At 36.8% G+C, this 24,745-nt stretch overlaps 3 protein-coding genes across 10 annotated transcripts; 2 read left to right on the top strand and 1 right to left on the bottom strand.

Moving 5' to 3' along the window:
- Positions 1 to 3: 3 nt before the first annotated feature.
- Positions 4 to 13,540, bottom strand: LOC124428386 (serine/threonine-protein phosphatase 6 regulatory ankyrin repeat subunit A). Of its 5 annotated transcripts, none has more exons than XM_046972335.1 (14): positions 13,217 to 13,540; positions 12,978 to 13,079; positions 11,854 to 11,955; positions 11,668 to 11,784; positions 10,913 to 11,113; positions 10,004 to 10,387; positions 9,600 to 9,920; positions 8,153 to 9,380; positions 6,973 to 7,148; positions 6,456 to 6,884; positions 5,054 to 6,068; positions 4,273 to 4,386; positions 722 to 989; positions 4 to 578 (listed from the first exon to the last, which is right to left on the bottom strand). In XM_046972335.1, exons 1-14 carry the CDS (start codon positions 13,538 to 13,540, stop codon positions 122 to 124), a joined length of 5,238 nt encoding a protein of 1,745 aa, XP_046828291.1. In that variant the 3' UTR covers positions 4 to 121. The 5 variants fall into 5 exon arrangements, with proteins under 5 accessions (XP_046828291.1, XP_046828289.1, XP_046828287.1 ...); XM_046972331.1 differs by lacking the exons at positions 4 to 578; positions 722 to 989 and adding exons at positions 1,511 to 2,139; positions 2,352 to 2,619; XM_046972333.1 differs by lacking the exon at positions 4,273 to 4,386.
- A 321-nt stretch (positions 13,541 to 13,861) lies between these two features.
- LOC124428393 (medium-chain acyl-CoA ligase ACSF2, mitochondrial) lies at positions 13,862 to 19,266 on the top strand. Of its 4 annotated transcripts, none has more exons than XM_046972354.1 (9): positions 13,862 to 13,983; positions 15,017 to 15,199; positions 15,293 to 15,830; positions 16,678 to 16,861; positions 17,058 to 17,267; positions 17,352 to 17,483; positions 18,021 to 18,134; positions 18,224 to 18,460; positions 18,674 to 19,043. In XM_046972354.1, the coding sequence occupies exons 2-9, from the start codon at positions 15,088 to 15,090 to the stop codon at positions 18,965 to 18,967; spliced, it is 1,821 nt and encodes a 606-aa protein (XP_046828310.1). In that variant the 5' UTR covers positions 13,862 to 13,983; positions 15,017 to 15,087; the 3' UTR covers positions 18,968 to 19,043. The 4 variants fall into 4 exon arrangements, with proteins under 4 accessions (XP_046828310.1, XP_046828311.1, XP_046828312.1 ...); XM_046972355.1 differs by having other exon boundaries at positions 13,899 to 14,008; XM_046972358.1 differs by lacking the exon at positions 13,862 to 13,983 and adding an exon at positions 19,091 to 19,266 and having other exon boundaries at positions 18,674 to 18,889.
- Positions 19,167 to 20,799, top strand: LOC124428398 (splicing factor U2af 38 kDa subunit-like). Its single transcript, XM_046972362.1, has 5 exons — positions 19,167 to 19,320; positions 19,410 to 19,497; positions 19,578 to 19,644; positions 19,752 to 20,040; positions 20,129 to 20,799. The coding sequence occupies exons 1-5, from the start codon at positions 19,277 to 19,279 to the stop codon at positions 20,361 to 20,363; spliced, it is 723 nt and encodes a 240-aa protein (XP_046828318.1). The 5' UTR covers positions 19,167 to 19,276; the 3' UTR covers positions 20,364 to 20,799.
- Positions 20,800 to 24,745: the final 3,946 nt, after the last annotated feature.

Genomic DNA, 24,745 nt, shown 5'->3' with positions numbered 1-24,745 from the left:
AAATCGAGATCTAATCGTTTATTTGAAAAAAAAGACCTATGTCTTAAGTTCTTATGAACGATAAAAGTACAAAGAATTATCTAGTCGATCAGAGATGAGTTTAGAGTTCCTCTTCGCCTCATCAGGCATTTGGTAAGTCAGATGTCACGTTTCTAGCTGGACCAATGGACGATGCTTCCTCGAAGGCAATTAAAGGATCCATCTCTGTAGTTTCTTTTATTTCTTCGATAGCTTTCTCAACATTTTCACCGTAGAGATCACGATATTTTCGTCTGACGACATCCCAATCAACAACATTGTCGATCCTAATCACATTGTTGAAGGACAGCTGACTTCCTAATGGACTCAAATGAACTACAGACAAAGCCACACTGTCCTTGTGCATAACTTGCGTTTTCTTCACCTTCGACAGCCACTTTGCTCCCATTTTCGAACGTGGCGACATTCTAGTTCTTTCCAAGCCCATCATTTGAATCAAAGATGGTCTTTGCTTTTTAGCCGCACGTTTCTTGCAGAGTTTGAAGAAGTACGTTATCCAAGTAGTTAAAAGGTTCAGAGGAGACGGCGCCGTGGTTGTTCTATATCATCAAGAAAGATAATCAATTTCGTGCCTAATGATCATTGATATCTTGAGATAGTACAATAATGTATGATACATTACGATTAAGGAACGATAGAGAGACACAACTAACGAAACAAAGTTTAAACTCGCTGTCGTTACCTGTGCATATTTCTAATGAGTTTGCTCAATCCGTATTTCCACTCGATATCAGATTGAGCTTGTATCCGTTGATAAGTGTCACTCATCATGGCGATCAGGAGGTTTATCAACACGACCACCGATACCAACATGTAAATGCCGAAGGCGAGCTTGAATAGGATCGTGGTCCAATCGGGTTGGTTAGGTTCGACCTTGAACTGCTCATGAGTGGTCTGTCCGAAGATGGCGAAGAACAATAATTCAACGGCCAGTATCGGGTTCATCCTGACTGGAAATATGTGCCAACAAGATATCTGATAAGACACATCGACGCGAGAAAAAAAGAAGCTTGCATACAGATAATAAAAACATTCTCTTGCATTGTTTACTCCCTGACATATGTCATGCCAGTGCCGGTTAACAATTGTTTAATATTTTTATGATGATTTTTAGTCGTTCTAAGGACCTACGTTTATGTCAGTGCATTCACACACTAGGCTCCTTTCGTTCCTGCCGAATACGAGAAAAAATCAATCTGCACGTAACTTTGGACATGCATTGTGTTAAATATATAAGAAAAGACCTAAACTTTTAATACTTCGCGTAAGATCATTAAAAATATTCTTAAAGATATATTCCTGTGCCACATACAATGAGATTTCGAGCTAGTGTAGATGATTCGATGCAAACGCATGTTTCTGGCCATGCTGACTGAGTAGGACGCAATCCCAAACTCGTAAAAATAAAGGTGACATTTATTTTGTATAAATACAGGCACATGTAGACTACGTAACGTAGACTTACTTAGCTTCTAAAATCATATAGACGATCGTCCTTCGAAAAGCCCGCTCTTTCATCTCTCCTTTTGTCTCTTCTCTTCTTTTTTTTTCTTTTTTTTTTTTTTTTTTCTTTTCTTAGTCAGCTACATAGACCTAAAATTATTATTTTAATTTTCACGCTCGCGAGATCATATTTATATAGGTGAAGTGGTCATCGTTGTTGGAACCGTCGGAGCATTTGAAACAGTAGGTCCATAATCATCCTCATTCTCATTTTCGTTGTCCTTGTCATCCTTCTCCTTGTCCTCTTCTTTTTCAGGCTCGTTTCCAGTCAAAGCAAGATACTTCTTCCTGATTGAGTCCCAATCAACCACACTCTCGATTCTGGTAGCACTGTTAAAGGACAATTGACTGCCTAATGGGCTCAAATGCATTACCGAAAGAGCCACGCTGTCTTTTGGTTGGACCTGTCCCTTCTTGACTTTGGCCAACCACTTTGCACCCATCTTAGATCTTGGAGATAATCGACCGCTACGTTGAAGACCCATCATATGTACCAGAGACGGTCGTTTGCGTTTTGCTGCACGTTGTTTGCATACTTTGATGAAGTAAACGATCCAGGTTGTTAGCAAGTTTAACGGGGAAGGAGCTGTAGTTGTTCTGCAACATGGAAACGTATTTTCAATGTGTTCCAGCTTAATTACCTGACTCAATGGATCATAGAAAAAAACAAAAGGTTTAATTATCATCATTCTAGGCTATATTTTATCAAGTAAATGAAGCTAAAGATCTATACAATAAATTAAATGTCACATTTTCGATCAGAGATTAACATTAACATTAAGTGTTAAAGAAAAAAATGTCAAGCTTACCTGTGCATATTACGGATCAATTTACTCAGACCGTATTTCCACTCAATATCCGATTGTGCCTGTATCCGTTGATAGGTGTCGCTCATCATTGCGATAAGCAGATTAATTAACACCACTACCGAGACCAACATGTACACGCCGAAGGCCAGCTTAAAGAGGACCGAGGTCCAGTCCGGCTGATTGACCTCGACCTTGAGCTCGCTGTGTGTCGTTTGACCGAAGACGGCGAAGAACAGATACTCGAAGGCAAGTATAGGACTCATCTTTACTGGAATTCGAGGTACACAGAGGCATCTTGATTTTCTTTATCTTTTCTTTTTGCAGTCTTGCTTTTCGCTTGCTTTTTCGTGCCATGGCAGGCTGTGGCTACTGGTGGTACTCACTACGAATTGACTCGCGTGTTTACCATAACGAATACATAACGAATGAACGAACGAACGAACGAACATGCTCATGCTTTTGTTATACAATCTGTGGTCATGCTCGGGCTGAGTATAACGTTGAATGCATGCCAAATTTGATTGATTTAATTTGTTTTTATTTATTTGTCTTTTTTTTTTTTTCTTGAACTTGTATTATTCTCCTTCTTTACGCATAGTATGCGTGTGTTGTTTTTTGATTATATTATATATTATATGTTATCGATTTGTTCTAAGTCGACGCGAAGATATTCAAGCCCCGTGTAAAGAACTGCAGCTAATCGAAGACGCTTCAAGATGCAGCAATCCTTTGGAATTTCTCAACACAGTCACATTTCATTATTTTTATCAATTCCATTGATTCTTTTGGGTTAGCTGATCCCTTCCAGATGAACTTCACTTTCTTCGTTTTAACAATGAAACGCGTGCCGGAATACACCACGAACATACGTACGTGTTTGCTGTGAGTGAAAGGATGCAACATGCAAATTAAATCATTTTCAGCATCCGGATCACTGAAGATCTCATTGACACGACGTGAATATGACACGCTGATTCTTGATTTAAAATTATGACATTAGATGCGATGAATGCATGCAAATTTTCTCAATGAGATTGCCTTGATCAAAGGTGTCAACGTACCCAGTTAGTCAACAATTCGCCTTCAACAAAATTGAAGAGAGTCGTAGTACACTTGGGAGATGTTTCTAAATGGGGGATCGAACGTAAAAATAATGATAGCGTTCGTAGTTCAAAAATCGATTCATTCATTTGGCATTCTTAATACGTTGTTTATTCAAATATTATTATCTTCCCCATGAGACGTAAAACGCGAGCTGGAGTCGAGGAAAAACGCAAGTACGTAAATATTATAAAAAAGGATGAACACAGACAATCGGGGAAAAGAGGGTGGTTGCAAAGTACACGGCACATAGAAAATTGGCGTTCCGACGACATGCCGACAGTGAATTAGCTTTGAATTGTTTATCGTGATATACATATAAACGTACGCTGCGTTTCGGAAGTACTTTGAGTGTTTGCTCTAGGTCTTTTTTTTTTTTTTTTTTTTTTTTTTTTTATATATATTCGTTTATAATAGAATAAATTCGCTTTCTTATTTAGACTTCAAATCTGCAGGTATACGAGAATGTTTTGTAGTTGTTGGGAATTCTATAAAAATAAAGGAGAGTCCTGCGATCCTGTGAAAAATAAGAAAATAATAATAAATAAAAAAAACTGTCCCTATCCGAATCGCAGCGAAAATGCACGGATGGAAAGTACAGTTCTCGTTGATTTTGCAGAATATTGCTGTTATCAGGCAACAGTCTTGGCAGGCAGCACACAGACATGGCGTACATCATTCAAGATGCACAATGCAGACGGGACGACACTGACATCGAGCGTGTCCTGCATTCAATTTTTGCGCACGTGCCACTTTGCTTTGTTTTATCATTGTTCTCAATTTGCTGCTTTGTCATTCTTGTCGATCTGGCAAAACTTACTCTCTCGGGAGTTATCGTCACAACATTCATTCTTTTTCCTGTAGCGGCTGAAGTAATGAGGAGTCGCCGGTGCTGGCGTCTCCGTTATCCATTCCGTTAAATTGGCGGACATATCTATCATTGTAATTTTCTCTAATTACGTCTATGCCTCGTCTTAAACGAACCTAATTTCGACCATTCCTATTATTTTAATTAATGTACAATATCTCAAGTTTGAATCAGCTTTAGCCTCTGAAAAGTTTCCCCAGTAGAATTTCCCTTCGGTGTGTATATATATACATATATATACACATATATATACATAAGATATAGAAACATTTACATATTTACATATTTCACGGATAATAAATCATTGATTAGTCGAATGAAATTCCTAAAGATGTTAATAACCCGAAGGAATTTGTACGTGATCTACAATTACCAGGAAGCACGGATGATCTGCTACAGAAAACGGTGTCTTGCTTCATTTCATTATTCGGACGCAATGACGTACCGATGAAAAAAAAGCACTCGCTACATCCTATTAAATAGTTCTTTTTTTTCTTTTTTTGGATTAATTGGCCTTAAAGCAATTTTCATTTCTAAAATCTAAACCTACGTTAACATCTACGCTGCTACCATCTATATATGCGATCATATTACGGATATAAAAAAAGAATATTATAATAAATAAATTTATAATGTCGGCAAATCTGAAGAGAGCGAAGATAAGATAAAGGAAACGCTATGAGCTGGCTCGTACATATCACGAAGCCAGTTATTATAAGTGCATCGAACTTACCGTCGTGAAAGGCACTCTCAGTTTTTCCCTCCACAAGATTTGCGTTGTTCTGGAATGCTTGGTTCAGAGCGACGAAGTGCATGGAAAAGCCAAAGACGAAGATGGCCAATACAGCGAGGAATCTGGCGAGATCCTTCATGAGATTGCCGATGATGATGGCCCATGGTCCAAAGAGATGATGGAAGGATAAAAAGTCCAGGATCTGAACGCAAGCTAGCAGGAAACTCAAGGCGAAGAGTTGATTTCTTAGATACAATAACGTTGGCCAGTATACACGTTTGATTATGACGAATCCCATAAGATGAAAGGCAACACCGAAGATACCGAAGAGGAGGACTGCTAATTTGATCCAGCCGAGGCCACTTTTATCACTGGGATTGGTCAATTCGAAGAGTAGAAGACCGGACAGCATCACCAGAAGACACCATTCGTACCAGTATGGTAATAAATTGGATCTTACGACTGGATATATTGGTGTTATCCCAACTAGCATCAGAAATACCATCAGATAAATGTGGGACGTTAAGTACGACATGAATTTTATGATCGGCACGTTGTTGTACTTGTGCCCAAGTGGCAGAGCAAAGACTACCCAAACTGGTGGGCAAATCAGAAAGGCTATGAATAGGAGAATCGTTCTGAAAGCGTTCCAATTTAGGCTACCTTGCCAAAGTTCTTGGAGATAACGTTGTACAACTGTATGAGCTATCACCTCTTTTTGTTCATTTTCAATCAGCACATCCAAGAATTCTACGTTTCTTCGATCCATAGACGTTAAAATTCTGCCAGCTGAATCGGCACCTGCCGCAAGAGCGAGTAATTCTGTTGCCATAGCCTCGCATTGCTTTCCAGCTGCAATCAAATCTTTTGCTCGTTCCTTTTCCTTCTCCGATAATTTCATATAGATGTTGGAGAGTTTAGCTGCAGTGTCTACAGGTGCTGGAGACACCAGAACAAACTCTTCGATTGGCTTGTTGTTATTACTCTTGCTGCAAACCATCATATTGTAGACGAACTGAAACAAAAAGATATTTTCTTATCGATCAGTTGTGGGCTCTTTAAGGCTGAAGAACTGGATATATTAATCGAATTGATAAATCGTTAATAATACGTATAAGAACTAATAGAATTTTGCAATGTTTTTTTTTCCCTCGAGTAAAAAAACAATATTAAGTAGAAGGTCATAACTGTAGTTCCATATCGCGTGTACTACTCGCGTTAAGTGCTAAGTTATTACTTTGGAATATCGATTCTAGCAATGAGAAAAGTTTTCTCAAATATAAGCGTGAGTTTTCTCATGGTTATCTTTGAGAAAACTTTTAAGGTAAGCGTGAAGAGAATGATCAGGGTGTGTCTCTAGCATTTTTCATCATTGGCCTTGATAACGCATAAAACTTTATACCCTTCTGTCTTCCATAAGAGCATAGGTATCGTGTTCCTTTTCCATCAAATACTTTAATACGTCATTATGACCTTCGGAAGCGGCGAACCAAATAGGAGCACAACCAAGGTTTGTCTCGCTTTTTGGTGAAGCTCCACTTTCGACGAGTAGTTTGACGACGTCGAGGTAACCAGCACGAGCAGCACAGTGCAAAGGAGTCCAGCCATTCTTATCGGTAGCATTTATCTCTGCTCCTTGACCTAACAGTACCTCTACCATTTGATAATGCCCATGTGTAGCAGCTATGTGCAGGCCAGTTTTTCCATAACGATCGGAACTATGCAACAATTCTGCTGATCTGCTGAGAAGAAGACCAACTACCGTGATATGCCCACCGAAACAAGCTAAATGCAAAGGGTTGAATCCATTTTCAGTTGTCGCTGCGTCCACCTAAGAAAATATAGATATTTTGTTTTATATACTATTTCATTCCATTTTCGGGTTTATTCAGACGTAATCATTCTGTAGTATCGATTACCTGTACTCCAGCAGAGTTTAAAAGAAGTCGTACGACATTTTCATTTCCTGAATAGGCTGCTAGGTGTAGGGGTGTCATGCCAGATTCGCTTCCTAATTCTCCTACCAAAGAACCGCCGGTAGGTGGATCGGATTTAACAGTTCCAGGAACATTTGTCAGTAATTCTCTGACGGTATCTGGAAGAAATTGTAAAAAAAGAAGTAAAAGCAATACTTCGAGAGAAATTGTTCATTGTTAGTCCATTTTTGTTAATTTCGTCGAAGAATTTAGATCGATTAGGCATTTGAGGCGACGAGATACAAATAATTAACGTGACTGGACGGAACAAAACGGTACTTGAACATTCTTGCACGAATTAGTTATACAGTTTCTAAGTTCGTGACCAGCGACACCTAAATCTTAAACTTCGAGATCAGGTATTTACGATTAAGTAGAGTAAATGGTCTTGAACTTTCGACCGTCAGTTTAAAATAAAACTCGAACGATACGTTGATTTTCTTCGAAATTCACCCAGTGCATGGTAATCCGGAAAAATTCCTATGAGCAAAGGAATTTCACATTGTTGTTTAATCGCTTGATCGTGTTTTACGAGCTCACGATAACTATTATTTTATTCGATGAATGTTGCTCTACCTTTTATTATTATTCTTTGAGGAGGCAAATCTCAACTATTTCTTACGATCTAACGATTATGCATTTCCTTTTGCACGAAAGATCTTATAAGATAAGTCTTTAGAAAATCTATACAACGCAACAAAAGAGATTTTCGCGTGACCGCAGTCGTCCTCGCGGGGAAAGTCTCACTTTCGGCGACATTACCGATCACTACATTTGACTTTAAACCAGTCGGAAGAGTCACGCGAAAATCCTATTCCTCAATGTACATATGCCAAAATACGTGGCAGTAGGGTACGGTGAAAAACGATTTGCTGGAATCACGCATGGGTATGATGACCCTTTTCTAATGGCCAAACCAAAATGTTCGTACCAGTTACCGTTGATATATGTTAGTTAAATACGCGAATAATACTGCAGTTTAAGGATGATAACGTGCATTACAGCGTATAAGTGAAACTTTAATTAAAAATAGATTCTCGACCGAGTTTTTCAATTGAATATCAATTGACTATGGTGTATCAGAAGATTAGAAAAGTTTTTGAAAATTTGAACATATGCTTACCAGCTTGGCCAAAGTAAGCAGCAACGTGGAGCGCCGTTACACCCAATTTCTTGCTCGAAATTCTCAAAGATTGAGAAGATTTCATCACTTCTAGGACTTGTCCGTGTCCGTGTTGAGCTGCCAAATGTACCGCAGTGAAGCCGGCACGATTTTCATCGGCACAGGAAGCACCAGCTCTTACCAAAGCCCTTACTACTTCAGCATGACCACCTTCGGCAGCTAACTGAAGGGGCGTTGCCTCGGTCAACTTGTTTCTCGCTGAAATTACACCCTGACGATCAAATTTCATTAGTTCCTCGATCACTCTTACGCTTCCCTGCATCGCTGCTATATGGGCACATGTATTTCCGTCTTTGGTGCATGCCATCACCAAACTCGGGTGTCTTTGTAGAAAGAGTTGTGCCACTTCAGCGTAATTATTCATGGCAGCGGCATGAATCGGCTTCTGTCCTTGATCGTCGGTAGCGTCTATGCTAGCACCAAGTTCCAAGAGAAGCTTGCAGACTTCCAATTGACCAGCGCCTGCTGCCAGATGAAGAGGAGTCTGTTTCCTCAGTGTAAGCACGTCTATCGCAGCACCATGATCTTGAATGAGAAATCTAACCAAATGAGAATAACCGTTCATTGCTGCCAAATGCAATGCCGTTCTACCAACGCGAGACTTTGAGTTTATGAAGGCTTTGTTTGCCAGTAAGGCATCACAGACTTGAAGATAGCCATGTTCAGCAGCTAAATGAAGTGCCGATCTACCCTCCAAGTCGAAAACGTCTACTCTGGCATGATTAGCTAAAAGATTCGTCACCAATTCCATGTGACCACGATGAGCCGCTATCAACAGAGGTGTCCAACCAACTGCACTTTGCCTGTTCAAAGCTTTCTGAACTTCTGTAGCTGACATATGGCTGATCATTTCGGAAAGTACTTCGTTGTTTCCAGCTAAAGCACAGTGATGAAAAGCAGATTCTTGAGCTTGTTTAGTTTGCAACGAAACGTCGGCCCCTCCTTCCAGAAGTGCACGTACAACTGCACGATCATCTCCTGGTATTACAACCTCGGATGGTTCGATCTGGGCGGCGTAATGCAAAGCACTGGCACCTTCGTTCGTTACGCTGTTCACGTAAGAAGTTGCAACTTCTGGTCCTTTGTTCTGCTTCACAAATTCGATTAGATGACGGACCACGTCTGCTCGACATCCCCTGCAGGCCAAATGTAGAGGGGTTTCACCGTTCTAACAAACAAGAGATAAAACGTACAAGTAGAATTGAAGAATTAAAATAAGAATAATCGATCAAATTTTTACACAAAGTCCGATCATATAAGCCTGTCAACTCTAAAAATACGTACATTGGTGCCATCATCGAGTGCCATTAAGCGTGTTTGTTGTGCAATAATCGTTGAAATATAAAGAAGTAACTCAAAGGTTGATAGCCAAACGTATTTCTCATACTTTCGACTTAAACATTGGATCACCGCCGTCCTCGAGGAGAAGTAATAAAGTTGCTAAGTTCCCGTGACTGGCAGCTACATGAACGGGAGTTTGTCCATCGTCCGTTGTCAAGTTGGGCCCAGCTCCAGATTTTAATAACATCAAAGCACACCTATCGCCGTCTGGAACTCGTGCCGCTATATGAAGTGGAGTCTCTCGAAGTTTGCCGCCCCTAACGTGTACCTCAGCTCCATAACCCAATAAAGTTTCAACGACAGCTGGCTTGGCACTCTCCACGGCTATGTGCAACGCCGTGTAATTGTCATTCGTTGTTGCATCCACCTGTTCAAAAGAATTCCATTGGAGTCAGTCCTTCGAAATCAATTTATTTGATTCATTGAGAAAGAAAATTAGGAAAAAATGACCTTTTCTCCTCTTTGTAGGAGTGTACTAATGATTCCCACATGACCATATTTAGCTGCAGTATGAATAGATCTTGCTCCACGCTTATTTGGCATGTGCAAGTACACGCCCTTTTTAAAAAGCATCGTGGCACATTCCGAGTGTCCATTCAAAGACGCTATATGCATTAGGGTGGAGCCGTCTTTCGTTCTCTCAAATATGCTGGCCTTGAATTTATCAGCAAGAAGTTCAATTATCGTGGCATGCCCATTCTCTGCAGCCAAGTGCATAGGCGTTCGATCTTGATGATCAGCGATCGATGCCGATGCTCTAACACCGTAGAAGTACTTGACTAAAATCTCGTCACCTTCGGCACTTGCAATGTGCAATGCTGTTTGACCTTCACCCTGCAAAAATTGATCTCTTGTTTGCTAGATAGATAGAAACAATATATCTAGAAAGTAGAATCTTCTTTTAGGACCTACGAAGCGTCTCCTGATAGATCTCATGAACGACTAAAGAGTTATTCTCGAACTGGACTCGAACTAATATACGCACTGCGACGATTAACTTCATACATTACGCATGCATGCCCTTCAACCCTAGTATTAGCAATAGTAATTAAATAAAGCTGACGTAATTCGTTTGTTGGAGAATTATAAAACAGTGTGTTGGAAAGTTATAAAAAGCATTTTTAGCATTTTATCCAGTACGATTGGTTAAAGAGATTTTAAGTCACAATGAATGATAACTTTTCTCATTACGTTGAACACGCATTTCTTAGCCTAGCAAACGCCTATGAAATTATGTTGACTCGATCGATACCATAGCCAGAGCGAAAATGTGATTAACATTTGTTGGAAGTTTAATTGTGAGACTTGTTGCTTTAAGAATCTCATTATTATATTTTCTTCTTGGATTAATATACATACATTTTGCATGTCTACTGGAGCTCCGTAATCCACCAGAATTCGAACCATATCAATGTCCCTTCGTCTAGCAGCCAGATGAAGAGCCGAGTCTCCAGCTGGAGTGGTAGCTCGAAGTTGATCTGGTGCTTGCTGAGATAATAATTCGCGGCACATGGATTGATTACCAGCTTCGACTGCCAAGAGAAGTGGTATCTTTCCTTTCTATTAATCGATTAAAAACATATTCTGTTTATTAGCATTATTTATTTTGTGATTAACAGTAATCGAGAACATTTTATCAATTTCATTTCTAACAGGAATTTTATTAGAAGGAAAGGAAAAATAAATCTCTTAAAGGTTTACAGAGCAGACCGATATTTATAGATATTGTTTATGATAGTCATATCATTGCTACGATATTGGCATCGTTGAGAAGAGAGAGAGAGAGAGAGAGAGAGAGAGAAAGAGACGGAAAAAAAGGGAAGAGAAGAGGAGAATTATGAGGCAAGTCGGTGCCAGGTAGCGATGTTCACCGATTTGCAAGGCTCGTGTCACGCGAGAAGCAAACGGGGATCGTTTTGAAATTTTTTATCTTCTCCCAATTGGAACTTTTGTACGTATTAACTTGTGATCGTGCCTTCGGTGCAAGGAATTACACGAACGTTCCACTTTTTAACTTTAGTACGTATCATTGATCTTCCTTACCGAAAGCAAATAGTCAACGAGTTATTTCATTCAATAATGAATTTTAAAACATTCCTGATGCATTTACTTACACCATCGACTTTCAATCTGATGTCTTTTCCTGCTGCAGCCAGTAAAGCACGTAAAATTGATGTTGCTGTACCAGTTTGCCTAGATGCAACCAAATGAACTGCCGTTTGTTGCCTCGACTAGGAGAAAATATTTTTTAGAATCTTTTAGATTTTATTACATCGTTTGAATTTCTTTTCAATTCTTACCCCTCCGGTAGCATAAGGATCAACACCTTTTTTCGAAAGAAGCAACTTGACCACATCTTCTCTCGAATACATAGCAGCAATGTGCAAAGCATTATAATTGTCCTAAAACAAATTAAACCCCTATAACACATTGTTATCGTTTTTAAAGAGATTATTCCACGAACTTTATAATCGTCACAGTTCAACCTTCTATTACATAGATTAATTCAAAGAGAAGCATTTCCCAAAGTAATAAAGTAACACAATCGTAAATTGCACTTCGCCGCACCCAACATTAATCGGACGAATCACGGCAATGGTTCCGCCGTTTCAATCACAGTTTATTAGCGTGCAATTTGAAAATTATATTGGAGCCATAGCGAGGGCGGTGGCCGTGGTCGATATTCAACCGGCAAAGTACACGATCGTGCTATTGTGTATGAAACTTTAATATGGATATGGAAATTCCATCAAATTCCTTACAGTGATAAACGAAAATCTTTGTATATTAGATGTTCGATTAGACAATTCATGTTAGAGAATTAAAACGATAACTATAAAAAGGATCATTTATTATGATCAATTCGAGATTGAGAATGAAAATGAACGTCTGTAATGACAAATAAATCTATCAGCATTATATAATGTAACTTTAATGAATTCCCGGGGCCAAGAGCTCAATAGAGTATTCTTAATCTTAACATGATTATCGGACTTCCTTTTTTTTTTTTTCGTCCTATTAAACTGACCGGCCTAGTTGCTTACTTACAAACACTTTGTTGGCTCGACAAGCTCCTTGGCCTTGGCCCTCATTCACGCAATCCTAACACCCTCTCAACTTTGCACGGATTAGAGGTAGATCATTAACTGTACAGGTTTCGTGTTTAACGTTACCTCTGCTAACTCAAGTTGGTCAAGCGACATTATTATGTGTTAGGGTACTACGTGTAAAGCACAAACTAAACGTAATGACAATGTCACTTGTTCTAGCTAACTATTTTAATATTAGGGTTCATTTTAAGGCCGTCAAGAGAAAAGTGAGCTTCGACTTTCTAATTCCTAACATTCTTAATATTCTTAGAAAGAAAGAAAGAAAGAAAAAAAGAAAATGTTCACGGTCGAATGAGTCATTACTGGTTACTTGCATTGTTCCGTGCTCCAACATCAGCACCCAACTCTATCATCCTGTCCAGTAATCCTGTACGATTGTCCTTCACTGCATACATCAACGGCGTCATTCCAGTCGTCTGTAATATAATATATTTATTTGTTTATTTATCAATCTTTTAGAATTATTGATTGATACAATTTCTTCAAAATAATTTCTATTCTTTGATTAAATTAATACTATAATAATAAAGATTTTGCATTAAAATGTACTAACCGGGTCCATAAGACCAGACAGAGGTGCGATAAAACCTTCCTCAGCCGCATTCTGGACCGCCTTTTCCATAGATTTGAGCAGCTGGTCCACGGGTGCCCATTCTCCGCGTGCAGCAAGTGCCAAAAGTCTTTGGGCACCTTCCCTGACAGTGGCACCTGCCGATCCAGGTTTGCTACCCGGTTGTGATGGTTCTCCACTGGTACCTCCATTGCTACCCGTTGATACCGAAGCACCATCATCCTTTCCACCAGCTGGACTATCTTCTTTATTTGGAATATTCTTCTTATCGTCCTTGTTGCCCTGAGATCTCTTGTTACTGCTCATGTTACGTCGTACTGTCTTTCTTCGCCGAACATGGTTCGATCCGGTTCTTTTTCCACGTTAAACGTGATATTATCTTGAAAGAAAATCTAATAAAATCTTTATTGACTTTGAATTATTGCTGATTGTTTAACAATAGATTAAAAATTTAAACGCGTATCATTGGCAACGTTAGACAGGATTCTAACGAACACTTTAAGTTCGTCCTATCACCACGGCAATTCTGACGATTCTAAAGACGAACCGTGTTAAAGCCGAGCAAAGTAGAAGGGTTGCTCTCCGACGTTCGTAGGGGAATCGACCAATCCTGATTCGTTAAAGTAACGGTAACCAACACTAAGAACTTGTTAGGCGATTCGAACGTTTTCTCAGTGTGTTCTCGTGACTAGGCCGTTCGTACTGCTTTCGTAGAGTGCAAGAAAACGAAAGCTGGTGACTGTATCGAGGTAGTGGTTCATAAGGAGATTGCTTGTACGTCGACGTAGTGGGAGTTTGGATTTAATGTCGACACGCGACTTCCTGACTGAAACGTTGGCACGCCATCCAACTCCGACCTCACTTCTTTTCTTTCTTTCTTTATTTTATCTTTTGAGATATCTTTTTTTCTTTCTTTTTTTTTTTTCTTTCCAATTTTGTATAAAGGGTCCACGTGTTATGGATCTTCTTTCTTCTACTTCATAATGATAAGATTTCATTATCTATAGATAATATTTTTAAAATATTCTTGTTATCATTTTGTTTTTTCGTTATCGTTTATTAAAATTTGCTTTTTTGTTCCTTTTTCTTTCTCTTTCTCTTTCTCCATTTCGACAGTTTGGTATACAAGTACATAAAAGGAGAAGGAAAAAAGAAATGAAAACTTGAAGAAAACGATTATGAAGCAGATCAGAAACAGTTTTATAAATAGGTTTAATCATTTGACCTCTCTCCTTATAAATAAACAGATAACATATTCCTGTTGGTTATAATCGAATTCAGTTAACGTATAGAAACGCGTATCTTCGTAATTTGTCGTAGTGATCAACTTATTTATCAAATGAGTATATGCAATGATATATAATATAATAGTTCCATAAAAATAAATGTTCATATGCATATGTATAAATGATAAGGCTGTTTGTATATATTACATATTCAATTATATAACGTTTTGTTATATAATAATCAACTATATGTATAATATATATTAATAGATATTATATTACACGTAATTATTATTACACATAATTTTTTTCGTACTCGTATGTAGCTCTATATTATTTAATATTTCCATTGTTTATTTTGATGTTTCGATTAATATATATTCGTTCTAATAAATTAATATATTTTATTAGAATACTATAATACAAATTAATGATAATATATGTAAAACGTTGATAAAAATGCTTACGTTAAACTCTCACATATCTATACTTAGATAAGTTATTATACTGTTTCGTTCTTTATAAATAACTGAATGATCTGAGTTTTCCTTCACAGTTTTAAGCAAGTTAAACGTGCCTTAAGTTCGACAGACTGTTTTATTTATTTGCGAACATTATATATTGTTAATGATGTTTCACCTTCAAACTAAATATTTTTCTTCACATGCTATTAGAAGTATTATCTCGAATACGGGATATTTTTCTGAATATTCGTATCATTCGAATACAAATATTAATGGTGAGTGAAGAAAATTTTAGATCGTTCAATAGAGAGGTCAATTAATGAATTTTCAAAACATGGTAGATATATATTATTTTATAATGATTTTAGATCAATCAAGTTGTTCGAAATTATTTACTATTCAAAAAAGAAAGAAATCTATTTGTCAAATAATTGACAAACAACATGCTTACTACTATCATCCTGGTAATAAACCATTGAGAAATGAAACAATTGGTCAATTGTTAAAAGAAGCTGTAGAAAAATGGCCTAATCATGAGTGCATAGTTTCTCATCATCAAAAAGTACGATTAACTTTCTCAGATGTGCTTCTTCGTGTCGACAAATTAGCAGCTGGAATAAAGAAATTAGGCTTGAAGAAAGGCGATAGAATCGGGATATTTGGTCCGAACGATATCGAATGGTTCATCACGTTTTTCTGTTCCACTAGATTGGGTCTGATTAACACTGCTATTAATTCGGCTTATCAACGAGATGAATTAATTTATTGTTTACAAAAAGTTGGAGCTAAGGCTATTTTTATACCTGAAAAATTTAAAACACAAAATTATGTGAACATGGTTTTGAGTGCCAAAGAATTTTGTCCCGATTTGGAGCATATCATTGTATGGTCAAAAAATCACGTAACGTACGTAAAGAAATTTATTATTATTAGAATTTGTAGAATAATTTATCTTAATTTGATAATCTCTTCATTCATAAAATTTCGTGAAGATTTTACACGTCTATTAATGAATATCGCGTGAGATATCAACTTTGTTCATATTCGTCTTGAAATATTGAAAATTAATTACTTATATGTCTCTGATGATCTTTTTATCTTCTTCCTACTTCTATTTTAATTAAAAATCAATCGAAACATTGGTATCAGCGAGATATTAATCGATTAGAGCAGATATTTTCCAATATGTATTAAATCGTGTTAAATAATGAAATGTCGAGAGTAATTTAAATTTTAAGAGAATTTTAGTTTTATCGAAATTATTCATTGAGTATTGTCGGATAAACAATTCAAAATTGATTTAGTTAAAAAGGTATCGCCTGAGAATTACTATTCCTGTCTAGTTTCTTAAAGTTCGCGATATTTATCATATCTCATATCAATTTTTAATGGTTTATCGATCATTTATCAATAGTAATTAGTGGATTAAGAAAAATAATAATTTTTAGAAGTTTGTCGTCGGCCATAACAGTTTATGAGGCTTTAAAGTAGAACATAATACGCATTTAATATAGGAAATTATACTTATCAATTTTTAATCTTTTCTGACTCCGAGATTTTCTTTCGATAATTTCCATTCTTTATTCGATTTAATTTTCGTTCAGCAATTTGATCGATGAATTATACCTGCAAATAGAATAGATATGTAATTAGGTTAATGAGATAGAGAAAAACTTTTCTTCAATCGATGATTTCAATAGCGACGAAAATGTCAAAGTCATGTTTGCAATCGATCACTTTCTCGTTTTTTCAGTGGTACTCGCCGTTTGATAGACGTAGAATCCTTAGCAAGCAAAGTCGAGGTTGAAGCTATCTCTGCGGAACAAGATAACATCTCCTCTTACGACGCCTGTAACATACAGTTTACTTCCGGTACGACTGGAAAACCGAAAGCTACTTTACTGTCTCATAGATCCTTCGTGAATAATGTTGAACAGGTAAGGATGGATCGTTCTACGATCCTCGAATATGAAGGAATATCAATACAATAAGAATTTGATTTTATTTTATTTCGCTTGATCAAGAGGAACTTATCGTAAAAGAATTTTTCCAAATTTTTTATTTCTCCGAACAAAAAATCCTTTCGATTATGATATTCTTCCAATTATCTAAATCTTTTCTATACCATTAAAGGGAGTGAACAGAAGAGAGTTACGACTGGGCCACAAAAGTTGTTTAAACGTTCCATTGTTCCATGCATTTGGAATTATTTATGGACAAATAAGTACTATACTTTCAGGTTGTACGACGATTTTAGAATCACGTTCGTTCGATCCTATAAAGTCCTTACAAGTAATGGCCGAAGAAAAATGCGACGTGATTTATGGAACTCCGACAATGTGGGTAGGGCTATCTTTTTAATCGTTTTACGATCTAATCTCATTTACGTGCTGAAATTCTATCATTTATTGTATTTTCATTATTCAGATAAACATGATAAATATACAACAACAATTACGTTTGCCGATACAAGCCCGTATGGGTATAATCGGTGGTGCACCTATATCTTCTGAACTCCATAAACGTGTTAAAGATATCCTTGGTATCGATGATATGAAGGTATAATTAATATATTAATGACTCGTGATAAAAATTCGTTTAGTTTTCATAACTGGTCAAGAAATACACAACAGTAAACGTTTTTTTATCTCATTTCTTATGTTATTATTCTCGTTATTCTCGTTATCAAATAGAAACGAGATTATGCCAGAGAGAAAATAAGCCCTTCTTCTCCTTCTTCTCCTTCGAGAGATAGAGAGAGAGAGAGAGAGAGAGAGAGAGAGAGAAAAGTCGACGACCCAAGTGGCTCGTTGTTATCTATGCACATATCTTTGTAGCAAGCGCTTGATTCGTATGCATAAAAGCTACTCTAAGGAGGAATATCGCCTTGCCTTTTGCTGCGATCGATATGTAGAGCTTTCTTTGTAAAATGTATTTTCGGACTAAGCCGATTTGGAAAGTGGATTAATCCATTACGATTATTGCTTTCTGAGAATTAGAAGTGATTAAGTGCTCTTGCAATGATTCATATTTTTTTTCATAATATTTTTTATCATTTTTATTTCATTTTTCATTTCATTTTTTTTCTTTTTTTAGATAATTTATGGCCTCACTGAACTTACAGGTATTGTTTTTCAAAGTTTACCTGGAGAAGATAAAACGTTAACCGAGAACACGGTGGGATATGTATCAGATAATATCGAAGTTATGGTAAATTATTTGTATCGTGATAATTATATTCGTAAATGTATGGTTTCTTTCTTTTTCTCTCTTTAACTTTTTGCTTTTTACAAGAATAGGTCGTTAATGAGATGGGTGATCCAGTACCATTTGGAACACCAGGTGAACTTTGGGTACGTGGTTATAATAGTATGATCTGTTATTATAAAGATCCCGAGAATACTAAAAAGATTTTCACCGAGGATGGCTGGTTAAAGACTGGTGATCAATTTATTTTACAATCTAATGGATATGGTCAGATCATAGGAAGAATAAAGGATCTTATTATTCGCGGAGGAGAAAATATTTTCCCTAAGGTAATCATTTATTTATATAATAATATGCACATATATGTATATCGGTATTATGCCAAGTTTTTTTTACCCGCTAATTTCTTTTAATTTTATTAACGTAAAGAGATAATATCGTATTAATTTTATTTTAAAAGTAACTTAACAATTTCATTATTGTTATTAGTGAAATGTATCTAAAATTTTAACTAATCCCAAATGTATTTAATAATTATTTAGGAGATCGAAGACTTTTTAATTACTCATCCAAGTATAACAGAAGCTCAGTGTATAGGAGCTTATGATGAAATATATGGAGAAGAAATTTGCGCATGCATTCGTCTTTTCGAAGGTGCAAGTTTAAGCGAGAAGGAATTGAAAGCATATTGCAAAGGAAAAATAGCACATTTTAAAATACCAAAATACGTTGTCTTCGTGGATAATTATCCAAAAACTGTAAGTGGAAAAATACAAAAGGGTAAACTTAAAGAGGAATTAGAAGGTAAAGGTGTTATACCTTCCGGGCCAAAATAAAGAAAAAAAAAACAATATTTAAATATTTATTTTTATATGTAACAACGAGATATTTTATTAAAACAAGTTTAATTAATTTTTCCTTTTCTTTTCCTTGCACTTTCGATGACATTAAATAATAAGCGCGGCAAAAATCGAAGTATCGAGATAGAGATGAAACGATTATCGATTTAATCGAAAAAAAGTGCCGCAAGATACCGCAAGGCTGTAGACCAGTCGTATGTTTAGCGTCCCTCAAGAATGAAAATCGTGAATAAGAAGTAGATAAATAGTTTTTACATTTTTTTATGCAATCAATAGAGATTCGTAATGGCCGAATATTTGGCATCGATCTTTGGCACAGAAAAGGATAAGTAAGTTTGCAATTGATTAAATTTTATATGATTCATATAAAGAGCGACCTAATGCGACCTAACCTCAATCTGACATATTTTGTACGCAGGGTAAATTGTTCGTTTTACTTCAAAATCGGTGCTTGCCGACACGGAGATAGATGTTCACGTATTCATAACAAGCCAACATTTAGTCAGGTAAAATAACGCCAAATTAGAAGCTTTATTACAAGTAATATCATTCTTAAAATTTGTACTTATCAATGTGTGTTTACCAGACGTGTCTACTACAGAATCTTTACGTCAATCCACAAAATTCTGCTAAAAGTGCGGATGGTTCTCATTGTAAGTATAACATATATGTATATATATATATACACACACACACACACACACACACACACACACACATGTATTTGATAATTACCATAATTTTTTATGTTTACTTTTAGTGGTGGCAAATGTATCGGACGAAGAAATGCAAGAACATTACGACAACTTTTTTGAAGACGTGTTCGTAGAGTGCGAGGATAAATATGGAGAAATTGAGGAAATGAATGTTTGCGACAATTTAGGAGATCATCTGGTAGGGAATGTTTACATTAAATTTCGTAGAGAAGAAGACGCAGAGAGAGCAGTTAACGATCTAAATAATCGTTGGTTTGGTGGTAGACCAGTTTATGCAGAATTATCTCCTGTTACCGATTTTCGAGAAGCTTGCTGTCGTCAGTACGAAATGGGGTAACTAATAATATAAAAGAATACATATTCTATATATAGCTAATATGTTTATCATTAATGCAAATCTAATCGGTCATACAATTTTCAGTGAATGCACTCGATCTGGATTTTGTAATTTCATGCATTTGAAACCTATTTCAAGGGAACTTCGTCGATACTTGTACAGTCGTAAAAAAGGAGGAAAAATTCGATCTAGATCTCGTTCTCGGTCTCGGGGACGCGATCGTAAACGTAGATCTCGATCTCGCGACAGAAGATCCAGATCGAAGGATCGTAAAAGACGAGACGATAAAGGCAGGGATGGGCGATCTGGACGTTATTAATAATTATTCTTTAATAATTTTTACATACATAATACATCGTGCATTTAATTCGAATACTTGATCATGACTATCAGGTATCTTTATTGCATAGTGTGCAAGTTTCAATCGATCCTTGCGACCATGTAAATTTGACCAAATGAAAGAAAAAGATTTATGAATATATTACATATTGTAGAGAAAGCAACGCGATAATTTAGATTATTGTTTTTATATTTTTTATTGAAGGATAGTAAAAAAAGGATTTTATATTAATCCCATATAATATGTAATCAATGGAACATGTAGTATAATATTATGATGACAAATATTAATCTTAAGCTTTTCACGTGAACTGTATATTATTAATTGTGCAATCTTGATAAGGACACGCACAAGTTTGTTTATACTTTTGTAGAAAGGAAAAGTCATGCAATACGATCAAATTCTGATATGAAAACATTGCATTTGTATTTCACGAATTATCGTTAATGTGCGCGTACAGAGGCAATCATTGTCGGTAATTAATGTCGACGATAAGGTAGTTTGGGGAAAGTGTTTGTAGCGCCACCTGAAGAAAATTCCTGGAAACTTCTTAATAAGTTACAACGCTTTGCTCTATTTTATCGATAATTTATCGACAGTTATCGACTTACCATCATTGTATAGGCGTTATCATGTAGTAAAAATGATCAAAGGTTTCCATTGAAATTTCTTTGATTCGCGATACAGAAGATGAAAGGAGTGCACGAAATGCATGTATCTTCGATATCGTCATTCATTGCCAACCCTTAGATACTACAGATGGATGATGCTTCGGAACAAGAGATGGTAGCACTAAGTTTTATCCCGTTAAAGTAATATTTATCCAATTGAGATTTTTTTTTTTTTTTCATCTAAATCAAATTACGATATCGGTATCATAATTATTATAATATTATTTTGTCTTTTTTAATATAATTAATTCATAGGCTCGAACGTTTCACGTTTTATAAGAAGACTCGAGAAAGAAGAGGATCGAAATCGATGTATCCGGGCACGTGTTTTCAGGTAGATTTAATTGGCCTGGAGGGTTTCAGAGCAAATGTGGACCATTTCAGCGTCGGGCTGTGCATCGAACAGCCGTGCATTACCGCGGCAGATGGTGCTCGTCGTGATTGCAGCTGCTCTCAGAAGAACACCTGCCGTGGCCGTTCTCTCTGCCAACTATCGAGATGCACCGTATCACTGTCAGTCCTTTTCGAGCTCCTCTCTATCCTTCCCCACCTCTCTCTTCCATTTCTCTATCTTCTTGCGTTCTCCGTCTGTCGGATCCACATTATATTAGGTATGTTCATTTAGCGATCTATCTATCTTGGATTATTTAATTCGAAATTACCCCAATCCGGAATTATTGCTCTAAATTTATTTGAAAGATAATTGTTAAAGAAACAAAATCTTTTCCATTAGTTTTCAAGTACTTTTTTTTTTATTTTTTCTTTTTCGAACTATGGTAGTATAGTTTTCATTTAAGCGCAGACGTATATATCTTTTCGTTAGTCCAATACGGCTTACAAATCGATGTCGGTGGATTTTTACACGCAGCTAATATCGATGCATAAAACTTCCTAGCGTCGGTAATCTCCACGCTGATATCTGTTTTACGATCCGGCCTGCGATATGGCAATGGTCATAAAGCATCGAGTCGATCGATCGCAATGATTGCAAGTCATAAGCGAACGAATTTCATTGGGTCGATTCTGATAGATGCAATGAAACTTCTAATATGAATCTCATATTTATGTTATCATTAATATTACTTCCCGTATAATTATTGTATAGTACATTATAAAGTAGGATCGATCAATTGAAATGAAAGAAAAATTAAGAGGGGAAAAAAAAGGAACAGAACGATGATACTTTTTCTATTCGTTAAAGCAAAAACGACGAGGCAAGAGAAGAGATGAGGATGAAAATGAAAGGTGGGGAAGGGACGCAATGTTGCTCGGTAACCGGCCCACTCAAAGACCATAATTAATCCTGGCGATTTGCCAGAGAATCGAATCGTGGGGAAGGGCTTTGCTTGCTTTCGTTCGAAAAAAAATTCAGGAGATAAAATACGCCGGGAGAAAATTGCACGAGTAAGGATGGACACTTTTGACCATGATTTCCCTCGTCGAGGAATGACGAGCTAACGAGCTGTCAAACGTCAAACGTCAAACGTCAAACGTCAAACGTCAAATGTATCGAAAGCTCACGTTATTGACTTCCTCCTTTTTTCTCTTCCTTCTCCCATCATCTCATTAACTTCGAATTTGGCACGATGTGACGTCATTATCGCATAATTAATATTAATCATAATATAGTATGAGATATAAATATAGAACTACCTATAGTATGCACATATATATATATATACAGAGAGAGAGAGAGAAAGAGAGAGGTATTTGAAAAAGAAAAAAAACGAGAGAGAGAGTTTTTCAAAGCAGACTCTATGAGAGAAGTTGTTCATTCGAAAACAAAGAGAAAAAAGGAAAAAAATGTTCTGCAGCAGCCATTTAATCGCGAAACCGGTGAATGCCGGTGCATCGTAAAAAGAAAAGGATAGATAGATAGATTGATAGATAGAGAGAGAGAGAGAGAGAGAGAGAGAGAGAGAGAGAGAGAGAGAGAGAGGGAGAGAGAGAGAGAGAGAGGGTGAAAAGCCTGATTGAATCCTGGCTATGCGTGTGTAAAGCAGGTATCCGTTTGTTTTCTCGAATTTGGCGGAGTATATCCTTTTGATCGGTTACTTTTGGCCATCGATCGATCATATAGAGAATCCATTAAAAAAATGAAAGTTGATACTATTCGTACACTTTGCATTATGTTTATCTTTCCTTTCCTAGATATTTTCATCTTTTACCTTGGAAAAACGGGGCCATTTGTTAATTATCTTTAGAAACGAATGTAGCCGACCATTTATGTTACTCCATAATTCATATTTAATTTGTGAGTATGGTAAATGCAGCAGGCGCTTTTTCTAGAAGGGATAATATCGATCCGGTTAGTTTTTCCGCTAAGAATTGTTTCTTTTTATCTGACAGTAGGACGTTTTGCATTCGTAATTATTTACATTAATTTTCTCTTTTTAATCAGATGAGTTATTGCGCGCGCGTGTGATGTAGTTATTATTTTTCTTTCATTAACAATTGCATGCTATTGAAAGTTATGTAAAAACGTATCAACTGCCGTAATAGCGAACGTCCCTACATGAATATAGATAAATTTATATAATTTTCATAATCGGATTTTGGTTAGGATGTATAATTCGTTATGGACGTCCTTTCTATTCGCAAGAATGTTATAAATCGGTGGCTATCAGATTTCACGCATCCCCGGCTTAAATTTTCACACGAGAGTGATCCTTTCGCCGGCACCTCTTTTATCTGGATACCAGAATATCGACTCTTTTCATCGATTCTAACCGATTATATCGTTTCGTTCGAACGTGCGACGCGCGGAGTTGAGTATTATGCTTACGAAGCGCGCTACCGACCGATGCATTTTAATGAAATATTTCCAGCTGTCCTTTGAAATGTTTGTAAATGATTTATAAAAGGGTATTTAATTCCCTTTTAGGTATTAACGTGTTCCCATATGTTATTGTTCTTTTCTTTTTTTTTTTTTCCATAGTTTACACATACAATACTTCATTTTACTGAAGAAAAAAGTGTAAAGTAAAGATAATAGATAATGTCGTACAAATGCATCGTTTAAAAGTTATTTATTATTTTTATTTTAGATACACTATATTGGATTATATGTATGTATAGAAGATGAATGGAAAAACGAAGGATTCGTAAGAACGTCGTCGTCGTCGTCGTCGTAAGAAGAAAAAAAATGTCAAAGTGAATGTCAAGAAACAAAAAGGAGGAGAAAAAAACAAAAGCCTACTTGTTCACCGTAATTGTTGTAGAGTGAGCGAGAGAGAGAGAGAGAGAGAGAGAGAGAGAGAGAGAGAGATAGTAAGGGAAGATAACTTTCGTTCTCTCAAACGTGAGTAGAAGAAGAGGCTCTGGCACGCAACGTCGTCGTTAAAGAAGAGGAAAAGACGGCGGAGGTGGAGGAGGTGAAAAAGAAGGTGAAGTACCGAGAGGGCATCCACAGGACGGCAGTAGACACTCGCATTTTTTATGGACGAGCAGACCGTCCTCGAGGCTCGGTCGAGGCTCATTTAGTAGAACGCTCTGAATAGGAGAGCCTCACTTCGCGGAGGCTTTTGCTTCTCTCTCTCTTTCTCTCCTCGAGTACTCTCCCGAGTTTACTCGGATTGAATGCGTCGCTCGTTAGTCCGCTCCGTCTAAGAACGTCCGGCTTCCGTTCGCAATACTTTTGCGATTTTTCATCGTATCGGTGGTATGACGATTTCTCAACGATCTTGAGTA

This window comes from Vespa crabro, chromosome 12 (assembly GCF_910589235.1).
Source record: "Vespa crabro chromosome 12, iyVesCrab1.2, whole genome shotgun sequence".
In the NCBI taxonomy this organism is placed as follows: domain Eukaryota; kingdom Metazoa; phylum Arthropoda; class Insecta; order Hymenoptera; family Vespidae; genus Vespa; species Vespa crabro.
The sequence above is the reverse complement of the archived record's forward strand: the minus strand, read 5'-3'. Positions and strand labels throughout refer to the sequence as shown.

Bases quoted from the DNA above. Each gene is read 5' to 3' on its own strand.
- LOC124428398 (XM_046972362.1), top strand. From the start codon at position 19,277: ATGGCCGAATATTTGGCATCGATCTTTGGCACAGAAAAGGATAA. The intron at 19,321-19,409 runs GTAAGTTTGCAA...TTTTGTACGCAG, and splicing joins TTTGGCACAGAAAAGGATAA to GGTAAATTGTTCGTTTTACT. The intron at 19,498-19,577 runs GTAAAATAACGC...TGTGTTTACCAG, and splicing joins ACAAGCCAACATTTAGTCAG to ACGTGTCTACTACAGAATCT.
- LOC124428393 (XM_046972354.1), top strand. From the start codon at position 15,088: ATGATGTTTCACCTTCAAACTAAATATTTTTCTTCACATGCTATTAGA. The intron at 16,862-17,057 runs GTAAGGATGGAT...ATACCATTAAAG, and splicing joins TCGTGAATAATGTTGAACAG to GGAGTGAACAGAAGAGAGTT. The intron at 18,461-18,673 runs GTAATCATTTAT...ATAATTATTTAG, and splicing joins GAGAAAATATTTTCCCTAAG to GAGATCGAAGACTTTTTAAT.
- LOC124428386 (XM_046972331.1), bottom strand. From the start codon at position 13,540: ATGAGCAGTAACAAGAGATCTCAGGGCAACAAGGACGATAAGAAGAAT. The intron at 13,080-13,216 runs GTTAGTACATTT...ATTATATTACAG, and splicing joins TGTCTGGTCTTATGGACCCG to ACGACTGGAATGACGCCGTT. The intron at 6,069-6,455 runs GTATAAAGTTTT...TTTTTGTTTCAG, and splicing joins CTCTTATGGAAGACAGAAGG to TTCGTCTACAATATGATGGT.